This window comes from Tenrec ecaudatus, chromosome 1 (genome assembly GCF_050624435.1).
Source record: "Tenrec ecaudatus isolate mTenEca1 chromosome 1, mTenEca1.hap1, whole genome shotgun sequence".
Classification (NCBI taxonomy): domain Eukaryota; kingdom Metazoa; phylum Chordata; class Mammalia; order Afrosoricida; family Tenrecidae; genus Tenrec; species Tenrec ecaudatus.
This window is the reverse complement of record NC_134530.1, coordinates 117036714-117051317: the sequence shown is the minus strand read 5'-3', so window position 1 is coordinate 117051317 and position 14604 is coordinate 117036714. Positions and strand designations below refer to the sequence as shown.

General features: G+C 38.8%; 1 protein-coding gene across 1 annotated transcript in view; it reads left to right on the top strand.

Moving 5' to 3' along the window:
* COL24A1 (collagen type XXIV alpha 1 chain) overlaps nucleotides 1–13815 on the top strand; it is a 400055-nt gene extending 386240 nt beyond the window's left edge. The window contains exons 58-60 of the mRNA XM_075557916.1: nucleotides 2365–2474; nucleotides 8025–8240; nucleotides 12756–13815. Of these exons, the coding sequence (XP_075414031.1) occupies nucleotides 2365–2474; nucleotides 8025–8240; nucleotides 12756–12902 (473 nt within the window). The 3' untranslated portion in view covers nucleotides 12903–13815. The remainder of the gene's footprint in view (nucleotides 1–2364; nucleotides 2475–8024; nucleotides 8241–12755) is intronic.
* The last annotated feature ends 789 nt before the right edge of the window (nucleotides 13816–14604 follow it).

Here is a 14604-nt window from a genome sequence, read left to right as displayed (position 1 = left end):
TCTGTGTGCCTGTGTAAAATACCTGCTTCTATTCTAGATGTGCGATGTAAACATTCACTAATACTTAATTCCTATAGATAGCTCTTGCCCTAGATTACTACAAAAATTAAAATAATCGATATAAAACTCAGTTGCCTATAATATTTCTAAACTTGATTCTGCCCTGTATTTGTGAACATCAAAATCATACAGTTCTATAGACTTGAAAGGAATAAAGACATGAAGCATATAAATCACTACGAAACATAATTCAAGATCTGATTTACTTGTAGAATAAATAACTAGATAGTAAACTGCAGAGAGCCATAAAACTCCTTATGCCAAAAAATACTTACTTACACAACCAGTTTACCTAAATCAAAGAGTGGGGGAAAACCCCCAAAACCTCAATGCCATCAAGTCAATTCAGACTCAAATTGACCCTCTAAGACAAAGGAGAACTATCCCTATAGGTTCCCCAGACTGTAAGCCTTTATAGGACAGAGAGCCCCGTCTTTCTCCCATAGAGCAGCTGGTGGGTTTGAACTGTCAACCTTCCAGGTAGCAGCCCAGCCTGTAAGCCACCAGGCCACCCAGATGCTTTCTGACTTACCTCGGCAATTAAAAGTGCACTGCAAATTTGTTTGATAGTTTCAGAAATTAAACATTACGTTTACTCCTCTCTAAGTGGCCTTAGCATAAGAGCAAGTATTAGGGATAGAAACAGTTGGGGTTGAGCAGATTGTCCATTTAGATTTAAAATCACCCAAAATGGTGCCATAAACAGATTTTCTGAAAATATCTGCCAGTCTGAATTAAAATCTTCAAGGAATGAAAGTTGATGATTGCAACTGTCCCCTCCACCACTTTTCTCCCCTGTCTAAATGATTCGATAGTTCTCCAAAGGTGATCCCTGGGCCAGAATTGGCTGGGATTTTGTTAGAAATACAGATTCTCCGGCCCCACACCAAATCTAATGAAACCGCAACTCTGGGAGTGGGTACCGGGGATCTGTGTGTAACTTCCGAACGTTCGAGATCGTGGTAATAAAGGAGAACCTCTTATCCTCTAGCCTGCCAACCCAGCATGTGTGCAGTTTCCATGGTTAGCAGTAGAACAGTGTCCAAGAGTTGCGGTTATTTGGGGAACTCTCAAATGGTGGGTGGAGGAAGCCTAGGATGAGCTAGAGGAATCTGCGTTATGAAGGGTGAGCCGGGGCTGGAAATGATGATCTGCTTGAAAGATTAATGGTTGGAACCTTCTGAGAGATGCGTCGAAAGAAAAACCTGGGGATCCATTTCTGAAGAATTCAGACCTTGAAACCCACATGGAGCATTTCCACTATCTGGAAACTACCAGCAGTTAAAGGTGGACCCGCCAAGAACCTCTACCTGGTACAGAAAAGGACATTGGCCAGAAACTATCTGATGTCTCTATGTTTTATGCACTAAGAAAAGAATGCTGCTATGCCCTTTGCATTTGGAACAGATACTTGGTTGAATATTCGGAATTGGCCAGTCTGGAATTTAAATGCTAGCTCGGGGCTTTTCATTCAAGGATTTCCATGAGTCTGACTTTAGGCCCCATTTCACTGCCCTGTGCATGTTGTGCAAGGAGAGATTGAGATTGGCAGGCTTATTGCTAGCAGGAAAGACCAGTTTTTACCTTCTTGCCCAAGACCTACTTTCAAACCTGAAGAAGAAAACACGGAAATGGTAACCATTTAATTGTATTTTTTCTCTCTAGAAACAATGTCTTATTATTTTGTTAGTTTTAATTATCACTATTCCAGTGTTTCGAAAAAATTAATTGCTTCTGTTTTATACAAAATGTGTATTTGAACTGCGTAAGGAGGTAGAACAGAATATACGCATATGTAACATGAACTTCAACGCTTCCCGTGACGGTAGGACTTTAAACAAGTAGCCTTAGCTCGGGGCGCACTTTAAGTGAAGGCACATTTTAAGTGCATTGCTTCTGCAATGCCTTCAACCAATAAATTCAATCTTTCTATCATCTTTGATTGGAATTCTGAAATGCCTAGAAATGTTTATTCACTATCAGTTTTATGTAAGGCTTGCAGTGTTCATTCGTTCATTAATTGTAAATATATTTACATTCTAGACTTTTACACATGTAAGACTGTAATAAGCATGTTTAAAGCATTGTGATCACTTGTACAGACGGTTCAAATAAATTTGGCATGATGCATCATTGAAGGCAGAACAAATAAAGCTTTCCACTCCTGTAAAGAGTGACAGTCTCATAAAGCCACAGGGGCAATTTGAACCTGTCTATAGAGTCTCGACAAATCGGAATCTACTCTAAGGCAGTGAGTTGGAGCCTTGGTCTCATTTACATAACTGTGTTATTATGAATTCGCAGGAAAATACTGGATTGATCCAAATCTCGGGTGCTCTTCAGATGCCTTTGAAGTGTTTTGTAACTTCAGTGCTGGAGGCCAGACATGTTTATCTCCTGTTTCAGTTGCAAAGGTAGGTGTGGATTTCAGAATATACCGCAGTACCTGCCCTGAACTCATGGCCATGACTTTTAAATATTCGTCACTTTTATTTTAATCATTTTATTGGGGGCTCTTACAGCTCTTATAACAATTCATACATCAATTGTATGAAGTATATTTGTACATATGTTGCCATAGTCATTTCCAAAATATTTCCTACTTGAGCCCTTGGTATAAGCTCCTCTTCCCCCCCGCCCCCTCCTCCTTCCCATACCCTCCCACCCTCATGAATCCTTGATCAATTATATATGGTTATTATTATTTCATATCTTACACTGTCCGTTGTCTCTCTTCACCCACATGTCTGATATTCATCCCCTTTGGTGGGGGGTGGTGCAGTGTGTGTGTGCATCACTTCTAATACTTGTGAATTTTATAAGTAAAAGTATTTTACTGACCTAGTGCTGCCCAAAAAAGATTTATTACAAGCAGGTAGCTGTAAAGAATGATTTATTGTCTCACCGCGCTGAAGGTCTTAATTTTATTGATTGCTTCTGTGAGCCTCTGCCCTACTTTCCAGTAACTGCTAGTGATCCTCAGCCTTCCTTAAGGTTCCCTGGCGTATGTCCTATCACCGTTGTCTACTCTGCTGTGTTTATAAGCAGAAGCAATTAGACTTAGCACCCACCATACACTGCGATAACATCAGTAACAAAGCAGAAAAAATTCTGTCTAAGCAGTATCCCAACCACAGGTACAAGGCCAGGCATTCAATAAATATTTTGAGGGAACACAAATTAATCCAAAATATAAAACAAAGTATGATTCTCTATCATAGATAAGAAAGCATTTTTAATCTAATCTCAGTAAATCTTGACATTTTAATGGATTTTTATAATGACTTTAGCTTGGTTTATTTTACTGATTATGTTTTCTTAAATTCTCTTTTAACATATATTTTTAATACTTTTACCTGCATTAGAAAAAATACATGTAAACGGATCCTGTGTTGATAATTGGTAATCAGTAGCCTACAATTTTGCTCATGGGTGACGTCATCATTAGAAGACTTATGCCCAAGGTTTGCTTTTTTTGGTAATTGGACACAAAATAGCCTTCTTTAAATATGCATTTCATACCATTTAAAGCTTTTTTCAAGTATAATTTGATGAGCCAATGTGTCAAGTGAATGAAAGCTAGCTATGACACTGGATGCTGTAACAAGATGTGAAAAAACTAAAGCCTCGTTTACTTTGAGGGGGTTGAAGACAGACTGAATGCCTTTCATTTTATAATTCATTTTATCAGCTGGGTATCATTGGTATTGTTATATTCTGTCGAGTCAGTTCTGACCCTTAGTGACCCTCTGCACAACAGAGGAAACACCACCCGGTCCTGTGCCATCCTCACAAATGGTTCTTAGGATTGAGTCCTTTATTGCAGCCACTGTGTCAGTCCATCTCATCCAGGTTCTTTCTAGTTTGCTGCCCCTCTTTTTACCAAACATGAAGTCCATTTCCATGAACTGATCTCTCCTGACAATGTGTCCAAAGTAGGTGAGAGGCAAAGTCTCATCATCCTTGCTTACAAGGAGCAGCTTCCAAAAGAGATGTGTGGGTTCTTTTGGCAGCCCATGATGCTTTCAACATTCTTGGCCAGCACCAGAATTCAAAATGCGCTGATCCTTCCCAAGCCTTCCCTATTCAGTGTCCAGCTTGCACATTCATATGAGGCGAACGAAAATACCATGCCTTGGGTCAGGCACATCTTAATCCTCAAAGTAACATCCTTGCATTCCAACAATTTAAAGAAGTCTTTTGAAGCAGATTTACCCAATGCAATGCATCATTTGCTCTCTTGACTTCTCCTCACATAATCATTGTTTGTGGATCCAAGCATGATTAAATCCTTGACATCAGTCTTTTATCCATTTATCATGAAGTTACCTAGTGTCCAGTTATGAGGACTTGGGTTTTGTTTACATGAAGTTGTAACCCATACAGAAAGCTCCAGCCTTTGATCATCATCAGCAAGTGCTTCAAGTCCTCCTTGCTTTCAGCAAGCAAGGTTGTGTCATCTGCATACCACAGGTTGTTAATGAGCCGTCCTCAAATCCTAATGCCTCATTCTTCTTCATATGGTCCAGTTTGTCTATTTGCTCAGCATACATATTGAATAAGTATAATTAGAGATTACAACGGTGGTGCATACTTTTCCTGAGTTTAAGCCATGCAGTACTCCCTTGTTCTGTTTGCACAATTGTCTCTTGATCCATGTACAAGTGCCACATGGGCACAATGAAATATTCTGGAATTCCCATTCTCCTCAAGGCTCTTCATAGTTTGCTGTGATCCACACAATCTAATGCCTTGGCATAGTCAGTGAAACACAAGTAAACATCTTTCTGGTAGTCTCTGTTTTAAGCCAAGATCTATCTGACATCAGCAATGATATCCCTTATTCCATGTCCTCTTCTGAATCTGGCCTGAACATCTAGTAGCTTCATGTCAATGTCCTGCTGCAACCATTGTTGGATGATCTTTAGCAAAACTTCATTTGCACGTGATATTAATAATATGGTTGTATAATTTGAACATTCTGTTGGGTCGCCTCCATTTGAAATGATCGCAAATATGGATTTCTTCCAGTCAGTTGTCCAAGTGGCTATCTTCTGAAGTTCTTGGCATAGACAAGTGACTCCGTCCAGTGTTTCATCAGCTTGTTGGAACATTTCTATTGGTATTTCCATAAATTCCTGGAGCCTCGTTTTTGGCTAGTCCTTCAGTTCAGTTTGGCATTCTTCCTTCAGTATCATCGGTTCTTGTTCCTCATATGCTACCTCTTGAAGTAGTTGAGTATCAACTAATCCTTTTTGGTACGGTGACTCTGTGTCTTCTTTCCATCTTCTTTTGATGCCTCCTAAGACATTCAATATTTTGCCCATAGAGTCTTTCAATATTGCAACTCGAAACCTCAGTGTATTCTTTCTTTTTGGTTTTCTAACTCTTTGCACATTCTTTGTAATAGTTTGTCTTCTCAAGCTGTCCTCTGATATTTTCTGTCCAGCTATTTGATTTCATCCTTTCTTCCATTTGTCTTAGCTACTCTACAATTTAGAAAAATTTCAGAGTCTCTTCTGATCCACTTTGATCTTTTAAAAATAGAACTTTCTAATCACCTTTTGCTTTCTTCATGTCTGATGTTCTTGATGTCACCCCACAGTTTATGAGTTCTTTTTTCATTAATGTTCAATATGTCCAATCTTCTCTTGAAATTTTCTCAAAATTCAGGTGAAGTATACTCAAGCTTGTAATTTGGCGCTGTGGACTTGTTTTAATTTTCTTGAACTTCAACCTGAACTTACAAAGGAGCAACTGATGGTCTGCTTCACGGTCAGCCTCTGGCCTTGATTTATATACTGATATTGAGCTTCTCCATTGTCTCTTCCCACAGATGAGGCCAATTTGATTTCTGTGTATTCCATCTGAAGAAATCCGTGTGTACAGTCATTGTGGACTTGCATTGATTGTATGTTTGTGTTGTCTGGTGGAGGGCAGCGGGGCGAGGGGCAGTGTATGTACTGAAATTGTTGGTCTTGCAAAATTCTATTTTGTGATCTCTGGCTTCATTTCTATCACCAAAGCCATATTTTTCAACTATTGCACCATCCTCTTTGTTTTCAACTTCTACAGTCTAAGCACCAGTCAGTCCAAGTACCGGTCATTATCAACACATCAATAGAACTGCACATTCTATCGATTTCCCGCTGAAGGTGTTGATAAAATTCTTCCATGTCTTTATTGCTAGCTTTAGTGACTTGTTTACTCAAATAAATTTGAATTGTACTTGTATCTAGTGGATTTCCTCTTTTCTATTTTTATAACTGCATATTACCAATAGCTTATTTCCTGCTGATAAAGAATGTATAGCCATCCTTTGGGTTCATTTTGCTCATCAACAACAAATGTCATCTGTCAGTCTCTTTTGTAACTTATTGTTCGTGAACCAGTGTGTTTCACTGATTCATCTCCATAAGCATCCATCATTATTATTCCCAAAATGGAGATGGAAAGATTCATAAGGAATTAATCCGCAATCCCCTAGAAGTGTGCCCAGAACTTTTACTTGGATTACAATAAAAGGAAAGTGTACGGGGGTGGCGGGGGTGGGGGACAAGCAGAGGTGCTATATACAGTGAGTGTGCTGCACACCTGAGTTCTTTCCATGTCGGAATCAGTTCTCCCCTTTTCCCTATCCATCAACCCAATCCGAAGAATCTGGTGAGATGGTAGAAAGAATGCAAGCTTGGGGTCAGAGACGGAGTTCTAGATTCTTCTCCTCTCCTGGCATGGTGAACGGTACCCTTGGCACATAAGGCCTGCTCTGAACTAATATTGGGCTATTTGGCATCACTAATCTGCATAACGGTCTTTCTGGTCCCTTGGATAAACTGCTTTCTCAGCAAGGAAATGTAGACTCGGAAATATAGGTCTTTGATCTTCATCTGTGAAATGGAGGAATCAGAACGCGTGAGCTCTAATGTTCTCTGTGATTCTCCTCCCATGCTTTACCTGATGCCCCTTGCCTTCCTCCTCTTTTCCAGAGGCTTCGTATTGGTGGTGATGGTTTTTGTTGTTCTATTTTTTTCCCCTTTGTCCCCTGAGTCTTCTAATTTCATATTTGGAGATCAATATAAATTCTTTAGTATATACTTTTTCTATTCATTTAAGTTATGATTATAGCCCTGTTTGACTCGTGCTAAAATAACAATAATAATGAGTATACTGTTGAGATTTTGTCCTTGTCCTAGACTAGGACGTGTGCAATCTGACTCCCTAGCTCCAATTTTTCCCTACATTGTTCTATGTACTTGTCCGTACTTTTGTGTGTTGAACAGACATTTGTTGATGAAGCACTATATGCCTGGGCCGACAATGCAAAGAATAAGGTTGTTGGGTTTTTTTTTTAAGATTCTTTTCTTCTCTTTCTAGACTCTCCCAATTAAAATTACTCAAGAAACTTATTATTCTACCTTGTAATGTATGTTTGGAAACACACACCAAAAATAATCTCCAAGTAATGACATAGAATTTCAGATTTTATGACAAATATATACATATATATAAGCATGAACTAGCAGCAAATTGTTACTGCATTTTAGGTAATATTGTGCCAAAAAAACCTCCCTTGTTTTTTAAATGATATGTACTAACAGAGAGGTATGCTATAGCCAGTTCTTACTAGTTGAGGACAGCAAATTACCAACTCTACACCTCATGTCTAGTGATGACACCTTTGTCACCTGAACCAGTCACCATGAAAGTATTTATACTGAGGAATTCTAAACATGATGTAAATCTGGGATTGTTTTTCCTCTAGAGGTCCAGTGGTTGCACGTTCACCAGAACATATTTGAGTTATACTTAAAATCTCAGGAAAGTAGCTTTCTCAGCGCCGTCTGGTTCCTCCATTTTCCCCTATACCAGCAGTTCTCAACCTGTGGGCCGCGACCCCTTTCCCTATACTATAAGTTGTTCTGTTGCCACATCTCAGAGCCTGCATGTTGTTTCTATTATATTAGTTGGAGTTTGGAGTTGGGAAAGTCCAAATGAACTTCATTCATTTACTGAGCTCAGAAGCCACCCATCTCATCACTATTCACTGTCTAAACACCCCACTGTGGACAAGTGGACGGGCAAGTGGCTCAGGACTGCCTCTTGGTTTCAAGGGATGGAATGGACAGATTTTTGAAGAAAACACTCTACTTGAACCTAAAGTACTTTCAAATGATTGCAAGGTAAGAGAATGGCACTTATAGAATTGTTCAGTGTGACTAACTTAAACTTGATAAAGCTACAAAAGAATAACGAGAGTAAGACTGTTGCACTTTGCAGGTGTGGATACAACCTTCATGATAGTAATATAAAATAATAATTTTATAATAGCTTTTAATGTGCTTGATTTATTACTGCCATACAATTTTCATAATAGTTTATTTGGATATATCTTGTTCACTTTTATCACTCCAATTGGTGATCATGGATCCTTGCATGAGAATATGTATTCATTCACAACTATTAATTTTTATTCTCCCCTATGAAACAATTATATCTGACCTGGATAAATAGTTAAGTAGTTGGTGCATACATATTAAAAAGAATTCCTTCATGTATTTTCATTAGTGTGATTCTACATCTCATTACTGCATGGAGGAAAAGTTATAAAAGTAAATTGATTTTAATTCATTTTGTCGATTCCTATGCTTGATAACAGAAATATGGGGTTATCACTCCCATAAAGAGTTACAATCTTGGAAATCCATAGGGGCAGCTCTACCCTGTGCTAAAAGGGTCTTTATGAGTTGGAATTACCAATGGCAGTGCATTTGGTTTCAGTTTTGGTTATGCCTAACATCACCTATGGGTAAAATTGCAGATACACGGGCCTAACTAATTAGTATTGGAATTATAGCCCATTTTTCCAATTTAAATTAATATTATGAAAAACCTGTCATTTTAAAGCATCCTGTTACTGAGCAGATGTCAGCGAACAGTAGCCCACAGACTAGACCAGAGCTCCGCCTGCCTTTGGAATAAATGTTGGCTGAGGCAGAGACATGCGCTGGCACTATTTGCTGTCTCTGTCTTCCTGCTACAATGTCAGAGTTGAATAAATGGGGCAGAATCAAACCCAGAAAACCTAAAATATTTACTATCTTTCCCTTTACATTAAACATTTGCTGACTCCTGGTAAAGAAAGTAAAGTTGTCCACATTAGGTATGCATCATTAATTACTTAGGTTCCTGTCTTTGTGCCCTATGAAACCCCTGCTTTAGCATCCCCTACCATTTCCATGCCGCACAGTGGGTTATGCTTTAGCTTGCTACCTACAAGTTTAGCATTTTGAAACCACCAGCTGCTCTGCAGGAGAAAGATGAGGCTTTCTGCTCCAGTAAAGGGTTGCAATCTCAGATACCCACGGGGACAGTTCTACTCTGCCCTGTAGGGTTGCTAGGGGTCAGAATTGACTCGATGACATTGAGTTTGTTTTTGTTTACCAGGAGACTCCCCCTCCCTTCAACATTTCATTTGTAGACAAGGAGTTCCTCCAGGAAAAAACAATAATGCTTGGACATTAGAAAAATCACAGTGAAAGAGCAAGAAGCATATGACTCTTTATTCCCTATTTTAAGAGCTCAGTATCATCAACAGATTCACTTAATTTTTTCAATATTTCCCAGAACTTTTCATGACTCACTAGTGCCTCTGAGACACAATCCAAAAGGATCAACGCTTTAGTCAAAGCTGCCTTATAATATTCAGACTTCCCTACCCTATCCCCACCCGCATCCTGCCTTTCAGTCCAGGCTCTCACTGACTCTCCACACAACACTATTACCAAACTGATGTAGAAATAATAATAATAACAACAACTGCTATTGCTTATTAAAGGCTTGCTGTAGAGCAGGCATTGTTAATACTTAATGACAACAGCTTTGTGAAGAAGTTGTCCACATAAGAGCTAGGAAAGTGACAGCACTGGGAAGGAACCTGCCCAAGACCATGCAGCTCATTCGCAGATCAGCAAGACACTAAGCCCAGTGTGTGCACATCCAAATCCACACTATCCTGCTAGAGAATTTGAATTGAAATTCCATTTGGTTCTCCAAATCCCGTGAGTTGGGTTTGTCTTATTCCCATTTTCTATGTGAGGAGAGTGGTGGTCCCTGGATTTCTGTAGAAATCTGTCCAAGGCCAAAGTTTGTACTCTTTGTTGCCATGCTAGATGGATTTCCATAGCCCTCTCCTGCGTCCTAAACTCTTTTTCTTATTTGAATGCCATTCTCTTTCTCCGAAATGCCCTTCTCTACCTCTCTAACCAGGTGAAACTTTTAGGTAGATCTTGAGACCAAACTTCTGAATTTATTGCAAACCTTTCCTTGTCTGCTGTTGGAATGAGGAATTTAACACTTATGGTTTACATTATTTATATCACATGCATCATAAAGGTTTTTACATTATGATTATTTGTTTCTCTTCAACCAGATTTGTAAGCTCATAGAATTAAAAAGTCAGATTAAATGTATTCATCTTTCTCTTTCCCACAGCATGAGAATCATTAAAAATTATATCGTATCAAATTAAGAATTCTATCTTGTGCACCTTTGCCAAATGTGCTTTAGTGTTCAATGCATGTTGCTTGAACGACTTAGTAAATGAATCTCCTAGTGTCTTACACACAGGGCTCTAGCCCTAATTATAGCCCGAAAGTCATGACCTGAGACAAGTGTCTCCAGTGAGCGTCAGTTGCCTTCACTGTGCAATTAAGCTTCTTGCTTTTATAATCGTGAACATTCTATCAAACTTTAAAATTCATCCCATAATAATATGAATGATGACATGAATAAACTTCTGAATAAAAGACCCCATGAAACTTGTTAACTGTATGAGTGTTTCTCTACTTTATCTTGTTGGATTTTGATCACAAAATATTTTGTTCTACCACAGAATTTATTAGAAACAAAGGAGCATACAGTAGTAAGAGAAAAAGAAAGACACTGGAGAAATATACACTATAAATAAGGAGTCATGTAATGTAAAACGAGAAGCTTAAAAAGTGATTTAGTATAATTATTACTACCTCTGATCAAGGCAATCATAGTTATATTCTTCTAACCTACAAAGATGTTGAAATAGTTCATGTCCTTTCATCCAAGAAGCATACACTTTCTTTAAGGAAAACCTCATTGCCTTCGAGTCCATGCCGACTCATAGTGACCCAATGGAATCGAGTAGAGCTGCCCCTGTGAGTTTCCAAAGATGTAACTCTTTTTTTAAAAATCATTTTATTGGGGACTCATACAATTCTTATCACAAACCGTATGTCAATTGAATCAGGCATGTTTGTACACATGTTCCCCTCATTCTCTTCTGGACACTTACTTTTGATTGAGCCCTTGGTACCAGCTCTTTTTTTCTGCGCCCTCCCTCAGAACCCCCCAATAGACTGTATATTATTATTATTTTCATTTCTCACACCGACCGCTGTTTCCCTTCCCACATGTTTTCTGTTGTTCTTCCCCTGAAGAGGGGTGTATGGTTGTGTCGATCATTGCAATCAGTTCCCCCTTTCTCCCTTCTGCTCCCCCTCTTCCCCCTACCCTTCCTGCATCACCATTCCCACTTCTGGATTCTGTGTGTCATGAGCTCCCATCCCATTCTATACCTGTGCACATGTTCTGGTCTAGTCTGAACTGGGAAGCAGCACTGGGGTCATGGTAGTGGGGGGTGAGGAAGCCTCAAGGAACTAGAGGAATATAGTGTGTTTCACCGATGCTTTACTGCACCCTGTTGACTCATCCCCTCCCTGAGGGCCCTCTCTGGGGCGATTGTTCCACTATCTACAGATGGGCTTTGGCTCTCCACTCCAGCCCCCTTCATTCTCAACAAAATGTTTTTGTTTGTTATGTGTCTGCTGATGCCCATTACCCGGTCCCTATGACTCCTCATGATCGCACCAGCGGTGTGCTTCTTCTATGTGGACTTGTTGCTTCAATACTAAATGGCTTGTGTAGCTTCAAGCCTTTAAGACACCAGATGCTATATCTTTTAATAGCCGGGCACCATCCGCCCTCTTCACCACATCTGCCCATGCATCTGTTTTGTCTTCAACGATTGTGGAGGGAGGGTGAACATCTCAGACTGCCAGTTGGTTAGAGCAAAGTGTTCTTGTATTGAAGGAGGGTATGAGCAAAGGCCCAAAGCCCATCTGCTACCTCAGTGTATTGCCTTATAAGTAGAGGTATTGACCTATATATTTATAAGGCTGAAACTCTTTAATGGGAGTAGAGAGCTCCATCTTTTTCCTGAAGAGCAACTGGTGGTTTTGAACTATGGGCCTTGTGGTTAGCAGCCAAATATGTAACCACTACATCATCAGAGCTCCATATTCATCTTTAAGAGGACCAAAGAAAGCGATACAGAACAGACAGCTATTACTCATATTAGGAGTAGAGATGATTGTTCCTTCATACCTAGCACAGTGGTCCACAGACAAGAGAAGAGCCTGCCCTTTGCCTCTAACCGTGAAATACCTTGACAATGTAACTAACAGAAAAAAAGGAATAAACCCAGGTTTCCAATTATCCATGATAATTGTTATCACTTGTTGAGCACTTAATGTGCATCAGTAATCATTGTAGGCACTTAAATATCTAATCGTTAACAGGACTCTACATGGTTGAGAAAGGGTCTACTGAAATGGCTGCTGATGGCACCGTATGCATAAGAACGTTTTATTCTTATTTTACAGATTCAAGATGGCAGCTGGCATAAGGCAACATTCCTTTTTCACACCCAGGACGCTAGTCAACTTCCAGTGATTGAAATACAGAAACTTGCTCATCTCAAAACTGGAAGGAAATACTTCATTGAAAGCAGTTCTGTATGCTTCCTCTAAAGCCTCTGAATTAGCTCAGAATCCATGCTGTTGGCCAGGTTATTGCTGCAGATGGGGAAAGTATAGACAGAGAAATACTATCACTATGTAATGCATGGGATAAAGCATTGGCTAAGTCTTAATGAATCTCAGGAAGAAAAGACTTCCTCCTAAGAAGGAGAAAAGGCATTTTATAAAGGACTATGATTGATAACGTATTTAATTCTTTTAAAAGTTATGTTGATCTGAACTTGCTTAGAGAATTCCATAGAACTGAAAATTTATGAACATGGAATTCTTCAGGGTATCCTGTATGTTTTGATTGTCAATAGCAAAGAACCCATTAGACAGCTGGAGATGCAGAGCACTATGGGACAATACTGGCTAATGTTCCTAAGTGTGCAATGCTTCTGTCTAAAAATTATAAGCCGCAGTCCTGTCTTATTTCCCCAAACACTAAGCTGTATTCAAGTCCCCAGTGGGCACGTACATCTTAGCCGGTGATACACTACCTCTTCTGTGTTGCCTTTCGTCTTGCTTGGTGCTCTTTCTTGGAAAAGGTGCTTGTGGCTCTCATAGACTTTTATGCCTTATTTTGTCTTTGTTGCTCAAGGGTGTATGTACTGATGATCTCAAGATATGTTTTGGTTATTAGTACTTATTTTAATTTGTTTGCTCATGTACTAATAATAACAAGGAAAACATTATTTATGTGAAGTCCTGGTTCTGTTCTAGAATTCTCGTTGTGGCTACGGAATCAAAGCCAGCACATTGTACTCTGTGCTTACACGCAAGAGAAATAAGAGGACGCTTTTGTTTTTATTTTGTTTTTTTAATTGTTGTTTGTAAAAAATCTATTATACACCAGCTACATCTGGTAGTAGGTTTGGGTTAGAGTTTGAAAATTATAATGTAGTATTTTAAAAATCCATGATCATCTGGAATGATATATTGTATATATATTTTTTGTAAAGTTTTAATTCAGCAAACTTTTGAAATTGCTGCTTTGTTAAATTATAAAAACATTATGCTTCTGCTTTTTAGGACATGTTTTGTACTGTTCATGGATTTTCTTTTGCTGTTTTCAAATTTAATAGGTTGGAACCAAAAAGCATTCAATGCACCAGTCTTTAAAGCAATTTGGGGATCGGGAGCGGGAGGGCAGTCTTTTGACATCTAAATTACGCTCAATTTTGTTTTCCCTTCTATTCAGACAAATGTTAGTTCAATATTAAAAGAAATATAGTATACCTCTCAGGATTCAGAAAAAGCTTGTTCATTCATTTAAACAAACCATTAGCCACAGCAAGACACACTTACCCATCTATAATAAAAATGGAATTTAAATCATTTTGGTAGAGTTGTTTTGCTTCTTTAATTACCATATCCTTTTTTATATATTATACCACACTAGCATCTTTCTGTATACTGGCCTTACATGTACATTTACCTCTGTATGCTCATATTATGAAGAAAAAGTCCATTCAAAATATGCAAAAGAATTACTGGACCTATTTCCTCTTTGTACAAAATGGAGTCATGGCAAAAGTTATCATGTCCTATTTCAGAAAGATGTTTTCAATAGGGAAAACAAAAGTTTGTTCCAAATGAAAGAAATTACAATCTGTTTTGTAACTTCAGTATACTTGTCATACTTCTGGTAAAAACCAATCAATCAACCAACCAACCAACCAACCAACCAACTAACTCAGAGACATAAAGA